General features: G+C 33.1%; 1 protein-coding gene across 2 annotated transcripts in view; it reads left to right on the top strand.

Annotated features, from left to right (window-relative positions):
* Nucleotides 1-26,416, top strand: part of Notum (palmitoleoyl-protein carboxylesterase notum) — a 198,204-nt gene that overhangs the window by 74,639 nt on the left and 97,149 nt on the right. For both annotated transcript variants that reach the window (XM_035352264.2, XM_035352263.2), the window contains exon 2: nucleotides 13,176-13,489. In XM_035352264.2, coding sequence (XP_035208155.1) covers nucleotides 13,194-13,489 — 296 coding nt within the window. In that variant the 5' untranslated portion in view covers nucleotides 13,176-13,193. The remainder of the gene's footprint in view (nucleotides 1-13,175; nucleotides 13,490-26,416) is intronic.

Raw genomic sequence — 26,416 nt, 5'->3', positions numbered from 1 at the left:
TTATAGAAATTGTGCTATACCATTCATCTATAATTTTAAAAAAGCAGCACAATTTAGAATTTTAAACAAAACTTTCAAAAATTCGTTTTTAAATATTTTAATATTTTTTACTTATTTACACCCATAAAAAGCATAAAAATTGCAAGAGAAAATTTCTTGTTTGAAATTTTCTATTAGTTCAGATTTTAAATATCATTTTCTAAAAGAAGTAGTTACAAATTTCCTTACAGCATAGGAAAAGCTAAAAAAATATCCAGAACTGAAAGCATGCAATAGCTTTATAATTATTTGGAATGTTAATTATGCTTGATAAATATGCTAATTATGCTAAATTTTAAAAAATCAATCTCAGTTTCAAAAATAAAAATATGAAGAAATTCCAATTTGTGAAATGAGGCGCTACAACCCGTTTTTTCTTGATAATTATACACGCTGCAGTAGGCAACCACTGTTAAATTTCTGCAAGTCGTCCCTACTCCTTCGGATATGATCAAGGTGACAGCCGGGAACGCCTCAGATGAGGGAGAAAACCCATTTGGGTTAGTCTATTTCTTATAAGGTCCATGATATCGAAAATATTTCGTTAACATCAGCATTTTAAATAAATAGCTATTGTTGGCAACTTTTTTGTTTCAGGTTACGGTAATTGACAGGATACGTTACTGCCACGTTCATTCTTCTATTGGTATTGAGGAAAAAAAAAAAATGTTGTACTGCATTAAATTTAAATGACGACGTCATACATTTATGTATTAACTTGAAGTGTCAAAAATTTTTGCTTTCTGGTTTGGCAAAAAAAAAAAAAAAAAAAAAAAAAAAAAAAAAAAAATTCTGAAATGTTTCAGATTTTAAATTAAGTCCAAAGGGGCGTTTTTTAACATTTTGTGTGTTACCTTTCTTTATTAAATATCATGTTCCTCGCACTTAAACCATAAGATCCAGTGCAACAGCAATATCGCAAAATAGTTTTAAAACGAGCATATCTTTAGAATTTCCGATACAGAGACTCACGCGCTGGAGATAAAAATGTTTTTTCTGTACAACGTTGCCATTGCTCGCTTTGAAATCCTTGAGTTTGTTAATCAAAAATTCGTCAAAGTTTTAAAAAATAGGAAATCGATCATAAAACAAATTTCAAAGTTCAAATTTGGTCTTCCACATGCTCATATTCATTGGAGGATTACGTTATTCAAAATTCGATGACTCTATGTACCGTTGTTTTATCACAATACGAGAAATATACATACATTTATGCAGATTTTTCATTATTTAATTTCTTCAAATATAATGCAGGACTCTAACATTTTATGGCAACAGTTTGAAAAGTGAACCGACATTTATCCGTCCGACGCAAAATGCCAAAACGAAACTAATAGTCCTTCGGGATTCAAATCCCTTTGGACTAAAAATTATTTACGAACTGGTTGTTGCTTCGAAAAAATTAACTGATTTCTTTCATATTGAAATGTTTTTATGCTTTTTTTTTTCTCTTCAAGTGTTTAGAACTTATAAGTTTTGCTTTGGCCACAGCTAGCAACTTTGTGTACAGTACATTAAATTAATAGTTCATTTTACTTTCAGTTTTTCAGTACATAGAATTTATAAATATTACTTTGGCCACAGTCCGCTCATCTTGGCAACTAGTATGTTAATAAAATTCGTTACTTGTTGCATCCAGACAAAGTTTATGACTGTATGATAATTGTGCTAAGCATTAGAGTTTAATGCAGATACGTGTTAACTGTTTTCTGTATCCCAATGAAATATGTTTCCAGTTAATACACTATGAAGGCATTCCAAGAAGGCGGGAGAAATACCTTATAACCTGCTCCTAAATTACATTCTGAAAATCTAAACTTACGTGTTAGAGATTATTCACAGGTAAATAAATTTAGAATAAGCAGAAAGGTAAATCTCCATCATTATCATCGTAGGAATGAGTATCAACGAACAATCCTGACAAGATAAACGAGGAATAGTTCACTTAGAGCTGTAACCTACTTAAATTAAATCATTCCCTTATCGAGACTGTATCAACTTAAAACAGATTCGGATTCAGTAAACCTGTCACATCGTTTTAACCAACAAAGCTGAACAATTTCCATGAAGATTCCTTTTTGAAAACGCGAATGGTATTGTCGAAAAGACAGAGCAGAACTGTGTGAAACAGATAATAAAGTAGTAAGAAATAGCTTTTTAAAATTTTACTTAATCGCAGCATTCTGATTACGCTGGTTATGTAAAGAATCCTAGCAGAAACCGTAGAGAAGAAAAGTTTGTTGTTAATATTACAAATTTGTTCGGTTACTTTGCCCTCTTCTTACGTACATCATAACTTGAAAGGAACATCGATAATGTATTACTAGAAAATATGACATTTCGACACAGAATTTTTTTTAATTAGTTCTGCAAATAATTCTTTATTTCCGCACTTTAAGGAAACATCGAGCTGAGACTACAGTGTCTTAATCGAAATAAAAAAGCAAGAAAGAAAACCGTCTTTCTTATATATTGTTAATTTTTTTGGACATATTAATTAAATTATACTATTTGTTTTGAGTAATTCATGAATGCAGCTTGTTGACAACTAACTGAAATGATGCTTTTGATGTACTTGTAAAATGCATTCTGATGTATTTAAATTCTGATGTACTTGTACAAGGGTTAAATCATTCACAAGAGTCTCCCATTCCAAAAGTGCACTGACTGAAATAGAAAATAAGCGGACAAAGCAAAAACCCAAGATGTTTCAAAATGCTAAATCTCTCAAATCTCTGTGCTAAATCTCTCTAAATTAATTTCTTTCAAAACTAATTTAAGCGCATGAATATCTCAAAAAATATGTGGAAAGAAAAATCAGAAACTGCCTGCATGAGCAACTTTTACATTTGTTGCCTTTATTTTGAGCAACTTTTACATATGTTGCCTTCATTGTGAGCAACAGGTCTTGCCCACATTCATACGAAAGCTAACAAAGTGGTATTTTTGCCACAAAACACTACTGCTGGTTCCACATTTTGTCGATCAAGGAATCATTTATGGAATTCAGGCATGCATATAAAAGGTTGTCAAGATTTAGCAAAAGATATGGATGGAAATGAATGTTTGAAGTGTAATTTTTGAATGCAATCTACTTCGCTGATACATGCTCTAATTTGGTTTCAGTTAAAATTTTAAAGAATAGTTGTAGATGTAGCCAGGCTGTTTGAAGATGTTTTAGACTGTGTCTGAAGATGTTTTAGACATCTGGCCTTTGTGTCTGAAGGCAAAGAAATAGAAAATGAGCATTCTCACTTTGATTGACAGTCGGATGTAGAAAGAAATCGTAAACGTGGGCGCGCTGTTGCCAAACTGATGCCTTCGCAGGTGTCGATAACAACATTCCAGTATGACATCAAGCGACCTGTGATCAGCACATGCTTTAGAAAATTTCCAGTTTTCCTTATATCAGTTTCCCTGCATTAGGAGTGATAAAGTCTATTAAATGCATACGAAAATGTCAGTAGTACTAACAGATATTTAGCTCGGGAAAAGTTAGGCTATGCTGATTCGCATCATGAACGAATCAATGCTCGAATGGATAAGAACTCTGAACAATACCAAAGTAATTTTTTCATTGCTTAAAATTGCTTATTATGTGCTGTAGCTAATTTCTATGTTTTCTTTTATCGGTTCCCTGTGTTAGGAATGATGAAGTCTATTAGATTTATTCGAGAAAGAAAGTCAGTCGTACTGACAGATGTTTGGCTTAGGAAAATTTAAGCTATACATTAGTCTCATGAGAAGATCAATAGCAATACCCAAATGGATGACACAAGTAAATTGACATGATTTCGATTCCTAGTGAATATATCACTTGTGTGGGCATTTTTTGGGTATTCTCTGTGTGCCGGTCATGTGCCATAAATACCAGCCAGCTTTTCTAAGAAAATCTCCACGAAAACGGTCTTTCCATTTGGCAGATAGCCCTTTCAAGTTTTGTCATGACTATTTCTAGACTCGGTTCGGTCGTTCTCGGAACTCAACGTACTCTCGAGAATCCCCACGCTACAACTCGCGATGCACTCGATACCCATTGACGATACACTCAATAACCTCAACGATGCACCACCTCGCGATACACTCGACGACCAAGTCGACACCAGATTGCTATTCCGCGTACGAGCAGTGTTTATATAGCTTTTGTCCTGCCTTCGAGAACATTCTGGCCCAAACCGATAAGAATTTGTACTAGAATATACTCCATCCGTCTATGGCATATCTCCTATTTTGTCGCGAAATGTCGCCAATGTGCGATTCTATGCCAAATATGGCAATCCTGCCTTCCCTTGCCATTTTCTGGCAACACAAAACGTGCTTTGTGAGGAAGCTAGCTTACCGCAGCTGGACATTTCGTAACAATATTAGCTTTAAGTAAGCCTATTGGCTTGAAAAAATAAATAAATAAATAAATAACACAGATCCAATGCCCAGTCTTATTCAAATAATAAAATACATTTTTAGCACATCGGCACCAAAGAAGAAATATTCTTAATAATGATTATCATATGGTCTGGAGAAGAGGTAGAATGGCTGAATTACCCGCAAAAGCTTTACTAAGCTGATCAAAATCAACAGTGACAAAACTACAGTGAATTTTTTTATGCTATTAAAAATATTTTTAATGGAAATTTACGCTTGTGATAAATACTAATAATTTCTTAATAATATAGTATACTCAGTTACGTTAATACAAACATACAAACTGTGTTCAATTCATTATCCTTTTTTCGTTAACAACTTTTTTTGTTTAGCATTTTTAATCATATGTTATTTATGTTAATAGATTTTATTTTCTGTTGCGAGTATTTTCTCAAAATTGTCTCAATTTGAGCAAAACATGCCCCGTTTCAGAAAAATTATTATGGTAACCTTAATCATAATTAATATTTCATTGCATTACTTGCTAACGTTTCAGAAGTTTTACTCACTAATTCCAACTCTACAAAATGAATACATAAGTTTTGTCATATATGACTAATTTAGCTTTGATAATTTTCTTTTCTAGAGCTCATCTAAATCACTTTATTCTTAAACACATTGCAAATTTTCTATTCGACTGTAGTTTAAACTGAATTAAAATCTTTAACTATCCCTCATAAATATGATTATGACATAGTTTAATAGAATGTACGCAACAAGTTAAACATTGACAGAGAGAGATTGTTAGACTATTATCTGTTATAATTTTGTTTGCAATATTTTTATACGGGACTGCTTTAAAGAAATATTGTGTTGGTATTAAAGAACACCCTGAATTATAATACTGTTTTTTTAGAGAACGCTCTTTTTTACGGTCATTTGGCTGTTGACAGTGTAACCATTCGTGTTAATCTAAGTACTGTTTAGTGTTCAATACGAAAAATAAAATGGATAAGGGATTAATCTGACATATCATATGCACCAATGACTATTTTTATCCTCGGGTATAGCTTGAGGCAAGCAGTGTTCTGCGCATACCATTCGGACCAAGTGACAGCCTCGACCGAACCCTCAGTAGGGATGGGGGAGGGGCTCTGGGTGCTTGCAATTTATGCCCACTTCCCCAGTCGTTCATCTTGATGCTCGTTAAGATGGAGTTTCGTTTTGTTACGCGCTGGGGAGACCGAACTCTCTTTTTACCTTCGTTTAAATAGATGCCGTACAGGTCATAAAAAAGGGGGGAGAAAACTAGAAAAGAAAGGAAATATAACAGAAGTAACCGCATTATATGCATTTTTCGAATTGGACGCGCGTTCAGTCACCGAATCGAATTCGAATACAACTGGCGCCGTATGCCCAGACAGATTTTTATGAGCTACCTGAAGCGACTCTCTGTATCTTGTGCTGGAATTTTGCGCGTTGATCTGGATTCCGAAAGTATTGAAAAAAGTTCGGGTAAGACCCTTTGTTACATATTGTTACATATTTTTTTCAAGTGCTCCTCTATTTGACTTCAAAGCTCCGTTGAGCTTTTTTTATTTGATAATAATTCTAAGTTAAGCTGAATACCAGTTATTAGATATATGTATATCTTCATATGTGTACAAAGGCCGCAGTAAGTTTTCTTTCTCTAATTATTATTATTATTATTATTATTTTAATTTGAGAAAAGAAACTGTGTTGTATGATATACGTTTGTTGTAATTTCAATGCTAATAATTTACAAGAATAAGGATTCCAATTAGTGTATGAAAAAGCAGTGTATGAAATCGAATTCATCCAAGAATATATGCATTTCATTTTTTCTTATATTATCAAAAATATCCACACGATATCTTCTTTTTCATATTTTGAATCTTACTTTTTTTATACTCCGGTTTTGTAAAATTGTTTACTTTGAAATATTTGCTTCACTGGAATATTTACTTCATTTGAAATTCTCTCCGCAGAATTAAGTCTCGTTACATTTCTCCTGTCATTCGGTTTTTACTAGGTGACGATTCTTCATTTATATTTATGTATTATTTTGTCCAGTTCTTTGTTTCTTTTATTATCTTCAGCCATGCAATTGTTCATACTTCGTTTTGATTCATTTTGTTATTGCATGTTGAATATTTTGATATTTCTAGTTTTATATATAATTGTTTTCCGTCTTGTCATCGTTTCTGTCGCACGGGTTTTTACACTGAATATACATATAATTCTAACTGAAATAACAATTTTTTCTTTGCAGGTCTTATTGAAAATAAAAACTCTTGTTTTATTACGAGCCTATATTTTGAGGTGTTTTTAAATGCAGTTTTTTTCTTTTATCTATAATTTCTATTCGTGTCGATAGATTTCTAGAAATATTATTATTATTATTATTTAATTTATCGCAATTATTATTTTTTTATTTATCGCCTTACTTTCCAACTTCTTTTTTTAATTTTATTTTTATTCACTACACTTCTTTCTTTCCTTTTTAATCCTGATGAGTTTACTTCAAAACGCTTCCCCCGATCCCCAATTTTTAATAATTGTGCTCTTTTTCAGTTATCATTTTGAGTAAAAGTCATTTGTTTAATGTAAATGCAGAAGCGGATGTTTTTTCTGTTTCGTCTTTCAATATCCAGAAAACTGTCTTAAATATAACATTTTTGAATTACTTCTGAAGTACTTTATGTTTATTTTAATTATAATTTATCTGCAAAATTAAGGTATTCCATATTAACTAGATTTTGATTGATAACATATAACTTTTGATCTGCACACAAATATTGTGAATTTATTAATAGCTCAGTCCACAAAAGCTAACAATCTGCCAAAATTATTTACTTTCATAATTTATCTTGGTAGATAAATTATCTAAAAGTTTGCCAAATTTATTTAATTTCATAATTTATCTTAGTAGATAAATTATCTAAAAGTTTGCCAAAATTATTTACTTTCATAATTTATCTTGGTAAATAAATTATCTAAAAGTTTGCTAAAATTATTTACTTTCATAATTTATCTTGTCAGATATAACCAGTATCTTATTTTTAAAATTATACATTTCAGGTTTTAATGCACTTTATTTGCCTTTTTGATAATTTATATTAAACTTTTAAAGTAAATAACATTAGTCTATGTGGATGAGTTTCCTGAAAGTTGCTACTGGGACTTATTTGGATTCTATTTGCCGGCGGCTGAAATTTCTGAATATATTGTATTTTCATTTGTCTTTCCTTGACTAACCCGAATATGAACGGGTTCCGTTTGAGCAATAACCTCCTCGGCAGCTTAATAATTCTTGAAAACACTAATAGGACATTTATGTGTTCTTAACATCATCTATGTTATTTTAAAGTTTCTATTCTCTATTGGTAATGTAGTGAGTGTTTATTTCTTACGTGAAATGTTAATAATGTAAAAAGTCAGAAACTTACCAGAGATTATATTTTGTAGGAGCCATTTAAGTTACTCTAGTTGGAATCGCCTTAAAAATTTCATCAAACATTGATTAGAAAATACGTTTAATAGCAAAGAACCAAAAAATGCTTGATTTTTGTGTGGTAATTATAGACGATATTTCGAGTTGTATTTAAGTGTGTAGCTTGATGTTTACCTGGAAGAAGTGTTTACGGTTTGAGAAAAGGCATACTAAATTAAATAAAAATTAGTTAAAAAAGGAAGTTAACTTTATAAATAGTTAGGAGTTCAAACGGATACCCGATCTATATATTAAACGTATGCTGGAAACGTATAGTCATAAACATACTGTATCTACAAAGAACCATCTCTCACAGGAGATAAATATACGCGTATCGAATTTTATGCAAAAGACCAAAAAGTCATTATCTTTACAATAAAGTAAGTTTTTATGTTTGATGCAATTACAAATAATATTTACAAGGTGATACCTTTCATAGTACTGCAAAACATTACAGATCTTAGTCAGTGAAATCGAATTTTGTTGCATCAGCTGATAAGTCTTCATCTATGACATCGCATTTTATCGCATCAGCTGAAGAAAAAGAATAATAAACTGTTCAAAATAAGATCAATGGCAACCTAAAATAATGTGCAAAAGTAGATGCATGGACCAGTTGAAAGATGAAAATAATATGTAAGAAGATATTGCAAGCAATGAAATGAAAATAAGTCATCTCATAACTTTTTCGGGTGACAGTTATAATTTTTATCATCGACTATAGCATCTTGGGATCTGCTCTTTATAACGTATTTTTTCCCTTCTTTCTGCATGTCTTCGTGGTGTAATTGGAAGCCTTCTCGGGTCATATTCGAGAGGTCCGGGGTTCGAGCCCCGGAGAGGGCATTGCACATTTTTGACGTCTACTGCATCGAAAAATTCTAAAAGATTTCTACATGTGGCGCCCGAAATAAAATGCGATTGACGAAAATTCATCACCACACCAGGATTTGGCGATTAGGGCCGATAATCCCCAGTCGCCCTTTAAAAGGGGGAGTATATAAGGTGTTTTATCCCTGCTTTCAGCACTCTTTCGTGGTATAATTTCAAGCATACATGACGTGTATTCGAGAGGTCAAAGGTTCGAGTCCCAATGAGAACACTGCACATTTTTCGCCTCTCTTGTTTCAAAAGTCCTAATGACTTCTTAGGAAAGTCATTAGTCTTCCTTCCACTCTTTTCTCAGGAAATTCTTCGATTTTGGATATCTTTTCTCATTTGCAAACTTTTCTTTAACTTAAGTCCTATAAAAGTATTTGTAAGTCAGATCCTAATTTTTTAGTCTTCCCCCCCCCCTCCATGGTAGTTCATGAAACGCATTGAAAGAAAGCATTCTGCTACGAACAGTCAGAAAAAAATTTTGCAATATTTATTTAGCGTATTTTAATTTAACTTTTATCACAAATTAAATGTCTCTTAACAAAAAATATAAATTCAAAATTTTTTCAAAGGATGCCAAGCTGTTACAATCATATATTTTCTGTTAGTATTTCATATTCTTTAAGTTAGTATTTTGAATTAAGAAAATGCATTAATTTCACTCACGTATCGTATATAAGTAGTATGTTTCGTTTTTATGCTGGAGTTCAGTAACACATTCCCTGGAAAAATTCATTGAAAGTTAATCTTATCGTTTATAAGCATGTAGGTAATCGGCGGCAGGAAGCACTTCAGAGTCCATATAATGATTAGTACATTTGTGAAGTTGTGTAATACTTACTGCATTTCTGAACTCAATACAATTACGAGAAGCTTTTTAAATAGATATATATGTGATGTACCAGCTTTAGTCCTAGCTTAAATTATCAGACGATAAGTTTTAAAATAAAAACAGGATCCATTTATTATTATTCAGGAGAAATAGCAGTTACAAAATCAAAAATCCGGAGTAAATAAAAAGAATTACTAACAACTTTTTGTATGAAGTTTACTGCATCGTGACATTTAAGAAAAGCCCCCGATATTCTTTTGCGAGTCCTTTTATAGCCTCTGGAAAGGTGGAGCTTTCAAGAAATGACGTCAGCCAATCCAGTTCGCTTTAAATATTTCCAGAACATTCTATAACTGTACGTGTAGAAAAGGCGGGAAAAAGAACTTGACTACGGGGCTGTGGATTTAATTCCACGTACTTTCAAATAAGAGAACGTCGCCATTAAAAATGAAAAGAACATACAGTTAGAATTTTAAGTGTATTCTTGACCAGTGCTCCGCAACCGGTGTGCCGCGGCACACTGGTGTGCCATGAGTAGGATATAGGTGTGCCGCAATCAAATACAAGTATTTGACATTTTGCAATTTTTTATCATGTATTTAATACACAATGACAATTTTTTCCCTTAATAATGTCTATTTTAAATGTTTTTATATATTTCACCGTTGTGTGGTTGTGTGTGTGATTGTAAGTGTGTCAGCATTTGAAATTTTTCGGCACTTCCTTGATAACTCGGAACTCTTTGGTGTGCCACGAAATTCCAGAAAGATTTTTTGTGCGTCGCAGGTGAGAAAAGGTTGCGGAGCACTGTTCTTGACTATGGAATTTTATTATTACATATATATATATAATTCATTGGTTGCATAGAATAATTATGGTAGTGAAGTATAGTCCTCGTGACGTGAGGAACCTGCTAACGAGGCTACCTGTAGTGGAGAGTTTAAGAGCATTCTGGGATGCTGTTCCGATGGAAAAAAATCTGCAAACTGAATTAGCCACGACTCCTTAATTTTTTAGTAGTATTTTACATCCTCTGATTCGTTATATCTGGAACGATATCAGAGGCAAAACAAGATCATTGAATCGTCAGCCTTTCTGAAATCATGAGCCTTTTACGACAGTCACGGACAGAAATTTAAAATCTCTTGACATTGGTCGTGAAGTTACGTCTCTTGTACTGTCAACTGGAACGAATTATTGCGTCTGCGATGTCAGACCATGTCATGTCGTTGAAAACAGTGACTTGCGGGGACCGCACACACGATTTTCTCATCTCAGTGTGGTCCGCTACAAGCATAAATAGGAAGGCAAATAAAGAAAATAATTAAAACAGTAAATTTTTATGCACGAGCTCTACCAATTAATGCATTGGTCTTATGTAAATCGAACCTAATCAGAAGTGAGAAAGACATTTGATCAGAGAGTTTTGCAAGCATTATTAGATTACTGCGCTAAGGGGTTTATAGTTTTCGGCCCAAATTCCTAAATTATATACTACTTTGAAAAGATTTTCTCCTCTTTACCAACCAATATTTGCAAAGTTTGACCCTTCCTTACAATCAGCTTTCTAACTGGACAAATATTATTTTCCGGTTAATTAGCTATGGTGCGTAGGCAGTGAAAAGGGATTTTCTCTTTCAGCTGGGGAGGTAATCCTTTCAAAAATAGGTTCAATATTAAATTTGTTTTAAATTGACTAAAACAGCTTACATTGTTTCTCACTGAAACTTTCAAGGGAAAATGCAATGTCCTGCATGTATGGCACGGAAGATTTAATCGAACATGACGAATGCTGCAGATACCCATACATATTCGAGCCAAACCAACAGAAATGGGTTTAAATAGTTGAAGAAGCTATCGAAATTATTAATTACTCAACTTCGAGATGAATTAGAGAAATGTCAGACAGGCATCACCGTCTTAATAATAATAATAACAATAACAATAATAATAATAATAATAATAATAATAATAATAATAATAAAAGTTGCTCCTCTTTCAAAGTTTTCTTTAGGCTTCTCATCTCCTAGCAAGAAAAATCAGAATTTTTGTTAATAATTTTGAGTAAACTGAGGCCACATAGGTAGTGATGAAAAACTCCATTTTTTACGATAAGCTCTCGATTATTCTGCCCGATTTATAGAAGAAATGACGATCATATTAATTAATCATTAGCCCGAGCGTACCGTAACCCTAAATGGAAGGAGATGGGTGGGGGGTTCAGCTTTTCTCTTATAGAAGTGAATCACAATTTCAATAGATAAATTTTATTTTAATAATAAATATGACTAAAAATTGATTCTTATTTCTGAATGCAGGCCTCTCTTTACCCCGGGCACAAAACTTGGACAGAGGTTGAGATTTTTAAATAAAGACAAGTCCCTACTCATATCTCATAGGTTTATCCTCCCTGAAGTGCAATGAATTTATAAAAGCGGGTAAATGTTTCGTTCCTGAAAGTATTAAAAGTGGTCGCCCTAGTCGTGCACTGGCTATGCTAGTGATTTCCTACTGGAAAGCTCCTGTGGACTTTTGGAATGATGTAACCAAATGGGGGGAACCACTACTGTCTCTTGTATGAAGGGTCTTACTTTTATTCTCAAGTTATAATCAGATCATTTTCAGGGAAAATTTCTGCTTCACGACTAAAATTATATCGACAGAGCATCGCGATCAGAAATTCTTGGACTCTTCCCTCTTTATTTTCAAAACTACACTTTTCCGTTAAAATTTCTTTCCATATGTTCATATTCTTTCTAAAATTCTCACTATTCTCTTTAAGGTCGTATCACACATTTAAAACATTTCTAAAGAACAACTCTTTTTAACAATTACTCTGCTTTGTCGCACGATACGAAACAGCCAATCACTGCGTATCGTTTTGGGGTTACCATGTAAAGAAGAAACTAGTTATCCAATGCAAATGATGGTTGATGACAGGGAAATCGATGCTAAGAGTTGATTGGTTATTGAAAACGGACAACTTATAATGTTTTTACGAAAGAAATAAAAAATCGTGCGTCTTTCTTTCAGTGGTAAAGCAGGTTAAAATATTGTCCGAAACAGTTGTTCGTTTGAAATAAATGGACATGTGATACCAGCTTTTGCGACGTTTATCTTTTTTCTTTGGTGCGCTGCCCCAAAAAAGTGAGTTTTATATCTCTCATTCCTTGGAATAGTACATTATATGCATATTCAGGGCTTAAATTCAGACAGAAATCATCTGAGCTACTTCTTTTAGTTTCTGCGTGGAAATGCAATTCCAGCCGGAGGCCCAAATAAGACGAGGTCGGATAATTTAGTTTTTATTTAACTACCTATAATTAATTTAATAATTTATTAAATTTGTATTTATCTGTTTACCATTCTTTCAATTTTAAATTCATTATTTAATTATTTTAATTTTTGAGTTATTTTATTTATTTATTTATTTTTTCCGTTTGGATAGGCTTCCATAGGGCTCCGGGACTTAATAATTTTAGAACTTAAGCCCTGATGTGATGATTTAGAATGTCAATATTCTCGTACAGTTTTGATTTTTCTTTTCAGATTACAAGTTCATCAGTTATGCTTGTTTTTCTTTGGAAGTGGTGGTTCTTCATTTCTCTTTCTTCAGTTCTATTGAAAGGAAATCTCATCCTAGGATCTCCGACTCCCACAACTCTTTCGTCAGGCACCCGATTACCTGAACTTAGAGTGCTGCTTAACTCTCGCGGCCTTTCGAAAATCAGCAGCCCAGGTTTAGATCTCATTAGACAACTACTTCACGAACTGCACGAGTGCCGAAGCAGCAAAGCCCCAGCTATGAGAAAAGTGATACTCACCAATAAGACGGTCACGTGTAATGACGGCTCTCCTGCGGGGTAAGTACATGTCATACCTTGTTACGATGTAATGTGAATGAATCGGATACACAACCTCTTTTTAAAACACAAAACTTATATTAAATAGTTGCACAATATATAAGTATAAACACGAAAATGATATATAAAACTTGTAGATGCGAGAACAGAACAAAAATAACGAATAATGAAAAATAGACAGCATTCCAGCTGCCTTGCGAATGTGATCGTCTGAGTCCGACAGTTCAACTGCTTGTTTTTTGAATTAATGTTCTTTGGCATAATGCCAAAAGCGAAATAGAGTCAGGTTGAGTAGTTTTGTTCCTGTGTACCGGAACATACCTTATAAGTATAATAATTGCTGTTACCTGCGGAAAGAGACAAATCAAAGTCAAATTTAAAATTCCACTTTCAAAATTTTATGTATATTTTAAATAAATTTGTGAATCAGACGGTTTCTGAGAAACAACTGTAAAATAATAAGGTAAGATTTTATCAATTTTTAAATGAGGTAAATTAAAAAAATAAGCAGCATATCTTAATAAGCTTCATGTAAAAGCTGTTGAGAAAGAAAGTGGTCTGAAAAAACATACAGAACTTCGCTGTAATCTTAATTTATGTGCTTATTTCTTTTAGACCTAAAAATTGCAATTTATGATATTTTTATGTTGCACTCAGTGGAACTTCTGCGATTTAGATTTTAAAATCCTCTTCCCAAATACAAAAAAAACTGAGACCACTTTGAAACAAGGGCACAGACACTGTTGTCCAATGAATAGACGTTTCTCATAGCCATCAAAATAACTACGGAGTCAGCGTCTTGGGGGAAACAATGGAAGAACAGAGTCAGAAACACAGATGGGAATTCATTCTTTTTGGAGCCGCCGAGCCAAAATCATTTTTCTTCGTCGTTTTCTTTCTGAAATTACATTATCTTAGAACCTTTCGCTGTGGATCGTGTTTGTGGCTCTGTTGTAGCTTTAGTTTTAATTTAAGTTCTGTTGAAATGTCAGACAGATATATCTTTTGTTGACAGTTGCAGAAGCGATCATTCAATAATCAGTCACAGACCTGTCTAAAGTTCCTAGTAAAAATCGACTTGGCTCTCCTACATGGCAGAGAAGTGTTTGGGGGTTCAATGGGTTGAAGAAGAACTCAATGATTTTAAAACTTTCTGCGACAATGTTTTGCCTTCTTGTATACATCTCATGATTACTTTTTATGGTATAGCAAATGGCTGATGCTGTGATACCATCTCACAAATGGACCTGTAGAGAAAAATCCTAAAATTGAAGTAAACAAAAGTTTGCACAAATCATTATTAATTTGTTTGTTAAAATTTGCACAAATGAATATGCACAAATCAAATAATAAAGTCGTTCTTTTTTCGCATAATCCAAAAATGAAGATAATTAAAGTTTGCAAATGTTTATTAACAAATCAAATAATTAAGCCTTTATATTATAAATTTAAAAAAAAAGTCTTATATTTCGTGGAGACAACTTTCCATGAATTTCATAGCGATGTGGTGACTACACTTTTTAAAATTTCTTTTAAAAAATCCCTTATATCATTAAGTATAAGATATACAAATGGCTTAAAAATGCGTGATACTGGAAAAAGTCTGAACTGTGACTCAAAGCTCTTCTGGTTAATGCAAGCTCATGTAATAACATTTAATAAAAGCATTATATACACGAACGTGTAACAACATTTTATAACAGGAACATACACTGCGGGGAAAAAAAAAAAAAAAAAAAAAAAAAAAAAAAGAACACTGTTCTATATCTCCCCGTTCTACTGGACCGATTGACGAAATTCAACTTGCTTGGTTTACGTCTCGAAAGCGCGACTTAGGATATGTATTAGATTTATATATAGCATTGTTTTAGTATAGGTATTTTGACACAAAATCGGACTTTTTCTGAAATGACATGTGCAAAAGAACATGATATTTAATAAATAAAGGTAACACACAAAACGTTAAAAAGAAAAAAACGCCCCTTTAGACGTAATTTAAAATTTGAAACCTTTCAGGGTTTTTTATTTTTTCATTTATTTATTTATTATTATTATTATTATTATTATTATTTTTTGTGTGTGTGTGTGTGTGTTTGTTACCATTATTAAAGGCTAAAAAGGCTATTAGTCTCGAAATATGATTTTGCGTTGTTTCACTTATCATTCCAGTCTGTACCCATTCGGAAAAAGTAAGATATTATTTTATATTTTTACTGTCTGTAATTAAACAGCAAAATAAACTACTTAAGAGCAATTATGCATATCTTTTTAATATTATTTAACTTTTTAATCTAATTGATTTAAATAAAATACACTCAATTCATGATATATCTAATTAAAAGCATTAAATATTTTTATAGAATTACATTACATACTTTTTCACTTTTTAAATATATAGAAGCTATACGACGTTCCTATTTTAGTCTAAACGCTTATTCATCTGATATCCTATTATAACATGTTTCGTTATTCCACTTGGGCAATCTTTATTGATAATCCTTTCCGATGACTCATATCATTTTAGATTTTATTCTTCTCCTTACTTCTTTGTACCTTCCTTGCATAATCCCGAAAAATCTTGGTTATCAACGAAAATATCTATTTCAACCCCTCTCGAAACCATTTGAACGATGTTTTTGGGTGATATATGTACGTACGAGTAAGAAAACTGGTTTTGCCAAAAGAAATTGTAAAATGGATTTAAATTGGAATCAAAAGAGATTTTGTTTTCCTTGCCGTCTGTACGTACATATGTACGTAGGTATGTATGTGTCTGGCATAATTGAGGAATGAGTAGCCGTAGAACGTTGAATTTTGTATATGTGACTCCTATAACATGTAGTTGTGCACCTCGCATTTTCGTTTTAGTCGGCTGCACCAATCGTATACATATATATCCTTTACTCTGTTACCTGGTTCGGTTTTTATATTCTCATATGTTGGTAAGTTGTGCATGTTTTGCTTTAAAAGGGACTGAATTATGTGATTTTTATGTTCCGGTTAAGGTTTATATGTCTTTTGTTAATAAGTTGTAGAATTATCAACAATTTGAATAATAATTCAGTTGCAGAATTATCAAAGTGGTGAGTTAGGTCTAACGAAACATCATTTATTTACATTTGAAACTCAGTAGAATAGTGAATTAATTTAGTTTCTACACCTTCGACGTCTTTTTGCCGAGTAAGACTAAGAGTAAATTTTCAGTTTTGTGCACCGAAAACTATGTCTTCTTGCCAGCTGGTCGTATTGCTTGTTTTTGCGTATAAACTTTAATTTTTAATTGTAACAATTATTTTTTAAACTGTTCTAACTGTATTTGGTGTTTTATGTTTCTCTGTACTTTACAATTTTTAATGAAGATGTTTTGAGTTTTTATGTTCTCACTCATTAATCACACATTAATTGAATGAGAAATATATCTCTAATGAAATTTAAGGAAATAAGTTTAAATGAAATTCAACAAAAAATGTGTATATCTTCATAGGCCATACAAGGAATCATGTGATGTCCTCATCAGATTTTTTTAAGTGTGAATAATGATTTATTTTATTTTGGGACGCAATCGAAAATTGTCTTCAAGCTTTCAGTTACTATTCCGTAACGCATTACCTTTAACTTTTTCTCACCAATGAAGCATGTATTTGCAAGTCCCTATTTGGACTGCTTTCATCTTCTCTTTCTTTTCCGACTTCCTTCAGAGTACGAAAACAAGTAATTACATGCCGTTAAATTTACGAAAATGTGGAAGAGCCAGTAACTGCAAGTTGACTCGACTTACCTTTCTCTAACGGGCGAAATCTCACCCTCGTGATTGGAAGTTCTTCCCACCCGCTTCTCATCCGCCCGTGTGTTTAATGTACCCATCAAATCAGTCAGTGTCTCTTGGGAGCAAGAGCGCGTAATTACAAATTAATCGTCTTGCCGAAAGGGCGACTTATTTATTTACCCGCGGGCCGCCAAGTGACGAGAGATCGCGGCCCCTGATTAGGCCCATGGAGATTTTCACCCGCAAAGCGGCTCCCATTAACTCCTTAATAAGGCTAAAGCAAAGAGGGGCCTTGTACATATTCAGCCTATTTCAGCAGCTGAAAGGCGGTCAAGTTTTTTTTTTTTCCTTTAAATAAAATAAATCAAGTATCATTAACTTAATTTGCTTAAAATAAGTTTTATAGTATGTCGAAAGAGAAACAATGCCGAAAACAGATAAAACATATTTGATTTCGTTTATTTTCCCCGAGATATCAGTGCGCAAAGAATAGCAGGCAAACTCCTCCCGCCCCAAAGAATCATTATGGTTTGGAAATGTAGAACGGATTCCAAGGAGTACGAATAAACTTCAGTAGATCCAAAAATGCCCTATTGTAAACCAGTTCGATATAAGTATTTCGCTAGAAATTGTGTTCAAATTTGCCAGAAATTGTGTTCAAATGAATATTTAATGTGTAATAATAATTTTATAGTATTTATCAAAGAAAATTTCCAGCAATCGGAATGTAGAAAAAGTATCATCAATATTATTATCATATCATAACTTTAAGTTGCATTGTAGTTTAACGCATTAAAAAATGCATAGTGTTTTCCGCTATGATTATTTTGCGTTTCAGACTTAATGTACTATATTTGGAAATAATACAAATTTGGGTTAGTTTCCATCGTATTCTTCAAACTGCAGTTTAACGGCAAAAGCAATTTTTCTCCGTTATTTTTCTGAACACATATACTCATATATATATCCCTTTATTCAGAATCACATAAAGAATCACATACAGAGAAAGAAAATTTGTGCAAATCTATCCTATGTGATAACATCTCCTGAATTATCACATAGGACAGATTTGCACTTCTTTTCAGTTTCCCTTCAAGGTTAACAGCTTTAGATGTTTCTGTAGATATATGTATTCCTCCCCTTTTTTTAGTACAACTGTTTTCCAAGATTCATTGCCAGTTTTGCATTTGTCAGTATTACATTGGCATGGCTGAGGATTAGTGTGGTGAAATAGAAATTCATGTTTTAAACTACAATTTTGCTTTTAGTAAAGCGCACTAAGGTTATATCCGTATGTAGAAGGATGCCCTTTTTGGAGGACTTATTGGGTCATCTATCCTGTAATGCGGTTTTCAAAATTAAATTAATACGCTTACAGAACTAAGAAACACGAAGCACATTAACACATTTTTAGACCGAATTCGGGAACGTTTAACGAATGCTAAAAGTATAAATATCTATTATTTTAAGGTTCGATCTTAGAGTCTTTTTTCCGGATTATTATCATGCATCATGCTTGATTATTATCATCTATGACAGAGGAATTTTTCGAAACTTTTCCACGGTTATTGCTTTTCATTCAACTTTAGTCTTCAGAATACGGTAGTTGTTAAGTTTCAAAAAGCTCTTTTCAATAGTCCAGAAGCACAAGTTAAAAGTTCCGCAGGTTAAAAGTTAGAAAACTTCCTTGGAAAGGTATATATGCAGTATCTATAAAAGTCTTCAATTGTTTCAAGGAATACATCGAAAACTTTCGGATTAGTGACCTTTCTCTTGGTACAGTTTTATTCTTTGAAAGTCGCTTGGATCTTCTTCCATGGAATGGAATACTTTCTGTAAACATCGGACATGAAACATTTTCGTATCGGTAAGATGAATTGATTTCAACATCTTATTCAGCTTTTTATTTTAATTTCCCATTGTAAGAGAAACCTGCAATAATCATAAACTTCTTATTGAAATTTTCCTCGTATTGTCGAAACCAGCTTTGTACACTTTTTTTCCCTCCTCGTTTTCAATAAAAAAATAGGGTTCCCCCCCTTCATTGCAGTCATTTAGGTAAGCTTTTCTCCATCAAGGCCAAAATGTGTTTCCATTTATTTTTTGCTCAATGGTGTTCATACAGGACTTTACAACATGTTCTGAACAACTACATACCTTGCTGATGAATATTTTGTTTTTTAGTTTTTTAAACCCTTTGTTGTTATATATATACACACACACATATGTATGTATATATACAGAGAAAGAGACTTTGCAAATTAATTCTTCATTGGCGGATTTTCTGCTGCTACCAGACTTTTCGTTTTAAAAAAAGTAAAAACAGTAAGTTAGTTTTTAGGGTATAAATTTGAAGTCTTCATTCGGAATGAATATAGAAATTACGAGTGATGACTTTTCATTTTCTGATTAATAATACTTCCTATTTTGCACCTAAGAAGTTTTGGTACTTGCGTTTCGCAACATTTTTTAAATGGAGACAAGGGTATTTCTATTTGCGAACGGTAAAAACATACCCGTTTATTCACTGATCTCATCGAATCAGCATAGAAACTTTTCCTATTGTTTCTTAATGCCACTGTTCTTCCAATGGATTAACTACAGCTGCTTGTATAAATCGTTCTGTTATTAAACTGGCATTATTAAAGAGTGACCCACTACGTTTACAGTACGAAAATCTCATATGCGACCAGCCCTTTCCCACCGTAGAAAATGGACCGCATGGCCAGTTGTAAGAGTTTTGAGCTTTTAATTACCCTGAATTTGCGAGAACATTCTGTTAACATCTACGGAATTATCACATGATTTGATATTTGCATGAAGAAAGGTAGAGTTAATTAATAGCTGTTAAGTGTGACTTCGAATTCTTGTTAACACTTTCTAAATTCAAGATCTTGATTTTATATTTCATTTTAATTGTTGAAATTTTTAATTCTTTGATTAAAACATTTCCTAACTCACTTTAGTTTCTCATTCTTAATTATTTCTAAAGTGTATTAATTGGCTGAAAAAAGGTAATAATGAAAAACAAATTTTTCCATGTGGTATAGTTTGGGGGAGGGGGGAAAACATTTCAAAGATCAAGCTCAAAAATCACTGAACTAATTTATTATATAGGAATTTCCTATTTCATTTTATGCCTCATTGACTATTCAGTTGACATTTCTATGTTACGGAGAAATGTTGGATAGTATTCAGCCTACTTTGTCAATACTGTACTACTATATAGCGTTACTCAATATTGACTAGCGGAATGCATAATTATATTTGACACACCGAATAACATAGCATATGGTAATTGACAGTTAATACCTCTTGAAGCTGTTTTATCAATTTAAAAGCAGAACAAAATATGATTGTGGAAATAATTAACCATAGTGTTCCTGATTATCTGTAGCAATGTAAATAAAACAAACAGTATCGAACTAAGTCCTCTCAGTCGTTCCAATGAAAAAGAATATTCGTATCGCTCAATCATCTTTCATGAAAGAACTTTGCGGCATGGAGGCACTCTAAATATATGGCGAGCCAAAAATCCTCCCGAGAGGCTGGTGGTAAGAGAAGAGGGGTGAAAGACCCTCGGACCCGTCTTTCCGAGGTGTTGTCCATCAAAATTGGGGCAGAACTGAGCGAAGTCTGGTGCTTAGAGCTCTAGCCAACGGCAGGAGCAATCTTTCTCTCCTTGCCAAGATGAATTTCGTGGCCTTTTTTCCCCTGATGTTACTGTCAGACAAGTGAGATAAGTCACAATAACATACTATTTTAGCCTTTTTTTAAATTATGATATGTATTCAAATTCTTGCGCATAAGAAATTGCAAATTTCTCTTTTATTATCTATATCTATATAGTACATCTGCACCAATTATTTTGAAGTGTTACTTAATATTCAATATTCATTCTTCATAATTTCTACAATAAGAAAGCTGTACAGGCTAGAGGAAAAGAACTATCTATCAGTTAGCAGTTTCAAAATTTTTATAATTAGCAGCTGAAATAAAACTGAAAAGTTGAGTAATTTAGGAAATGAATTTGCAGAATCTCTATTTCTTGAAGTTATATCTTCCAAATAAATTTCTGTGCATTACTAACTACATACTAATTCAAAATGAGGGATAAAATATTGCATATTGTTTATTTTGACGGGAAAAACAAAACTCTCTATTCAACAATGTAGTATACCTTCCATGAAGGTATACTCAGTGTACCTTCCATGAAAGTACTGAAGGAAACTGTTTCAGTAGAGCCCTGTATTTAGTCTCAGAACCAAGCTGTCGGTATATGATATTGTCAGCTTGCTTATATTAAATATGCTGTCATTTTCTTTCCGTGCCAGTGAAACTTCTCAACTAATTAGACAGATGTTGGCTCATATTCATGATATTGATAGACTGATCTGTGATGCTTGCACACCTGAATCAGTTTTTCTATTTGTAGGCATAAGTTTATTCAGAGAGTTACTATACTTAAAACAAAAAGATTGGAAAGAAGAAAAGTATTTTCTGTTTTCTTAACAATAAAGCCTGAAACACTTTGAAGATTGGTCAATAGCATAGAAATTCTGGGTATTATTACAGATATTTCACACCCAAATGTAAATGTGTACAAATTATATGGAACAAAGTTGCAGTCTTTTCTATAACTGTTTGTGGCTAAAATAACTCACTGAAATTTATCTGTGATATTGTATATTGCATATGGGAGAATACTGCAGATTTTTTCTTATTAGTATTTTGAGAAACTTCGCTTAACTGATCACATTAAATTCATTCTTCCCTCAAACTATTGGATAGAGCCAGACGCGTTCCCGCATTTGTGTCAAAGATTATTGTAATTTTTTCCCGTTTTCATAATTGAAAAAGTGACTGAAAGGAAAGCTTCATCAAGATTATTGCAGGCATCGAACGGGCTGGGACAAATGAGCTTGCAAGCATGGAGGTAGGAAGTAAGAAGTCCTTTCTTACCTCCATGCTTGCAAGCATCGCAGTTGAAGTTTTCCCTGCTTGCTTTCCAAGACCTCCAGAAACGTTGGTAGTTGTGTATAAATAGCCAAGGGGACTACTTTGATAGCAGCTGGACTCATTTACTTGGTAAATGCAATTTTCTATTTTTAATTACCTTTGTCCTGGAACTTTTTGACAAAGGATGTATTTTATAGATAAGTCAAGAATAAAATATGAGTATTCAGTGGCATCTATAAATTTTGCCATAACCTATCAGTTAATAACTTTTAAATAACTTTTCAATAACTTTTATAGTTAAATATAATAATCAACAATAACTTTAATAACTTTAAAATAACTTTTAAAGTTATTTTAAAGTTATTAAATAACTTTTAAAGCCATCTGAGATAACTTTTAAAGCCTCATCGACAGTTTTATTATATAATGGCCATCTGAGAGATATATTCGGAACATATCTTAAACTTATAATCAGAGAATTTACTTTATGTTATTTGTCTCTGATGTCGAACTATCACAAACTGCAAGCATTATGCGGAAGTATATTAGTGTATAAGGATACATTTTTATTCTACAGAATAATTATCAGGTTATGGCAAAATTCATAGATGCCACTGAATACGCATATTTTATTCTTGACTTATACATAAAATATATCCTTTGTCAAAAAAGTTCCAGGACAAAGGTCATTAAAAATAGAAAATTGCATTTACCAAGTAAATGAGTCCAGCTGCTATCAAAGTAGTCCCCTTGGCTATTTATACACAACTACCAACGTTTCTAGATGTCTTGGAAAGCAAGCAGGGAAAACTTCAACTGCGATGCTTGCAAGCATGGAGGTAAGAAAGGACTTCTTACTTCCTACCTCCATGCTTGCAAGCTCATTTGTCCCAGCCCGTTGGATGCCTGCAATAATCTTGATGAAGCTTTCCTTTCAGTCACTTTTTCAATTATGGAAACGGGAAAAAATAACAATAATCTTTGACACAAATGCGGGAACCCGCCTGGCTCTATCCAATAGTTTAGCAGAAATTCTTCGTCTTTCCTCTTTCTGTTCATCTGTTAGAGAGAGGGACGATTATTGCATTAAGTTTCTGTCTCCTTAAATCTTCCCGTAAAATCTTAGGACACACATCACAATTTCAGTTCAGTTCTTCTGATATGAGACGCACAGTTACATGACGGTCTTCTTTCAATAACTGCCTTACATGCTCCAAGTTTGCATCGATATGCCATGTAGACGAGGGACCAGCTTTGGGATCGTTTTACACTTAATTTCTACCTTCACGAAATCTTATGTGCCACTCGAAAACACGATTTCTTGAAAGTGCCTCGCCTGGACATGCTTGCTTAATCATGTTCCACGTTTCACCACAGGTTTTTCGAGCTTAACGCAGAACTTAATGTTTAGTCTTTGCTCACAATCAGCATCCGTTGTGTCACCTTAACGAATGCGACAACAATTCGAAAAGTGTGTTGTAAGCACAGCCCTGCCACCTAATATGTTTGCGTGGAAACATGGCCAAGGTCATGCCAAGTAAGAATACATACCAGGTAACATGAAAACAACATTTGTTGTTCCTTTTCAGTACTGCAAACTCAGAAATAAAAAATTGCCCTGGAATTTTTTTGACAAAGGGTGTACAATAAAAAGCTGGAGTTCAAGATTAAAATTCTGTTAAACTTAATAAAAGGATGGAGAGGTAAAATTTTAATAAAAAAATTGCATTAGAGCATTGAAATGTTTCTGTCTTAAACGTACTGCTGCAGTTTTAGCATAGATAGCATTTAAATTACTCAGTACGGCATTTTAAGAATAGAAATGTTCTTTACTTGATACTGTACCTTGCACATCTATTTAACAAATTCTTGATCAGTTCTCACAGACTACTGTGGCGCAAATTCTTTGGATGAGATTTTTTTATTCATGGCATGCTGATTTTTTTGAAAGAAGAATGAAGTTGTCAAGAAATAAAATAAAGTTCTTCGTATGTTCTTCCTTAAACCTTCTCACAATCTATCTATATCTATAGTAATAGATTAACATGCGCTAAGGAAAAATTTCGTTTTAAATATCTTTGTTAAAATTAGTGTTGAAAAAAACTGCAGCAGATTTTCTTCTTATATTTCGGCAGCAATTTATCTTTGAACAATATAATTATTGGATTATAACACTTTCGTCATCTTCAACTAAATCTGGAGACCAAAATATCATTTGTATCAGAATTATATTTTCGAGATATCAGAACCGCTATTTTCTTTTTTATTTCGCGACTACATACAGCGATTGCTGACTTCATGTTTTGTTTAAACTTGTTTTTCAGAACAAGAATTATTTGTACTGAAATTTCTACTCATGGAAGAGTTCCTTAGTGCATGTAGTTTATCAATGAATGCGATTATTTCCCTTTACTTTCGGCTTATCTGTTAGCACGATGGTTAATAGCTTATTTCTGTAAGGATGAAAATGAATTCCGTTTATGGCAAATAAACTGAAGTAAATATATTCAAGGCAGGTATTTCTCGCTTAACGAAAGTTCACTTCTACGAAAACTCTAAATCAGGGATAGAGTCAACCTGGTCCCTACCGCCCACTAATGGGAGATTCAAGGTTTCATGATGGGCGGAAGAGGTTTTTGTTCCTCCGGGTGATGAAGATTAGAAAAGATCGAAACCCTATCACACATACAATAGATTTGTATACATATATATATCTACAGAATTTTCGTACACTCGTGAAAGTTAAATTTTTTACTTGATCGTCTCCCCCCCCCCCGCGCCCAGCGCTATCCTATGCGACTTTGCCACTTGGTGTTGTTTTGTAACTGTAGTGCACATAATGAGATTATCACATCTAAACAACGCGTGAGGCTAGGAAAGACCAGGAGAAACGAGATTTTCCTTTTTCTAACATGGAAGGTTCGTAGCTGAAACCGATGTCCCGGCTAGCTACGCGGGACATGAACTTTCTATTGAAAGTATACGTAAAGTATAAAGAGATGGATAAATAATTTAACTATTTATATATATTATGTATATTTTTTACTAAACCTCCGCTCAAAAAATTACTTTGCAGTTGCTCTGTATTAAGCTACTGCGGAACCGGTAGGCGGTAGGTAAAAAAAATTTTGACTAGCTCTGCTCTAAATTAATAGCTTTATTCCTCTAAGAATGAACTTAGTATAGAATTTTCGTTTTTACGAAGAAAGGTTGCAAACTAAAGTATTTTTCAAAGTTCTCACTTCTTTTTACGAAATAAGGAAGTACTGTAATCGCGAAAAATTCCGGATGTCATATTTCCGCGGAAATGTCCATTTTGACAGTTACGGAATCAATTTAGACGATTTTTTTGCTTGACATTTGTGCGTACGGGCAGAATAAACGATTCATTTTCCCAAAAAGAATTAGAAAATGGTTTCAAAAGAGACTTTTTTCGTGATGTGTGCACATACGTGTGGATATGTATGTAGGTATTTTGCATAACTCAAAATCATGAGCCGAAAAACGTTGAAATTTTGTGTAGGGACTGCTATAATATCCAGGTGCCGACTTCCCTTTTTTATTGCGATCCAGCAGTAGCAAATGAATATATTTGTAATAATAAAATTCTATATTCAAGAATATACTTAAAATTCTAACTGTATGTTCTTTTCATTTTTAATGGCGATGTTCTCTTATTTGAAAGTACGTGGAATTAAATCCACAGCCCCGTAGTCAAGTTGTTTTTCCCGCCTTTTCTACACGTACAGTTATAGAATGTTCTCGAGATATTTAAAGCGAACTCGATTGGCTGACGAGGCTCACGTCATTTCTTGGAAGCTCCGCCTTTCCAGAGGCTATAAAAGGACTCATAAAAGAATATCGGGGCTTTTTTTTAAATGTCACGATGCAGTAAACTTCATACAAAAGTTATTAGTAATTCTTTTTATTTACTCCGGATATCTGATTTTTGTAACTGCTATTTCTCCTGAATAATAATAAACGGATCCTGTTTTTTAAACTTATCGTCTGATTATTTAAGCTACGACTGAAGCTGGTACATCACATATATATATACATTTGCGATAAGCTTAAAATTCCTTACCTGGTCTTTATTTTCGCAATCGTTGGTGGCAGTCATACACTTCTACTTGCAAAAGCGTTTTAAATGACGAAAATATTCATGTTTTGGCAATTTTAAATTTAAAAATATCTGATTTGGA

The sequence above is a fragment of the Stegodyphus dumicola genome, chromosome 12 (genome assembly GCF_044657685.1).
Source record: "Stegodyphus dumicola isolate Sdum_Otavi_A_Nest chromosome 12, ASM4465768v1".
NCBI lineage: Eukaryota > Metazoa > Arthropoda > Arachnida > Araneae > Eresidae > Stegodyphus > Stegodyphus dumicola.
Note: the sequence above shows the minus strand (reverse complement) of the source record. Positions and strands in the feature narration are given on the sequence as shown.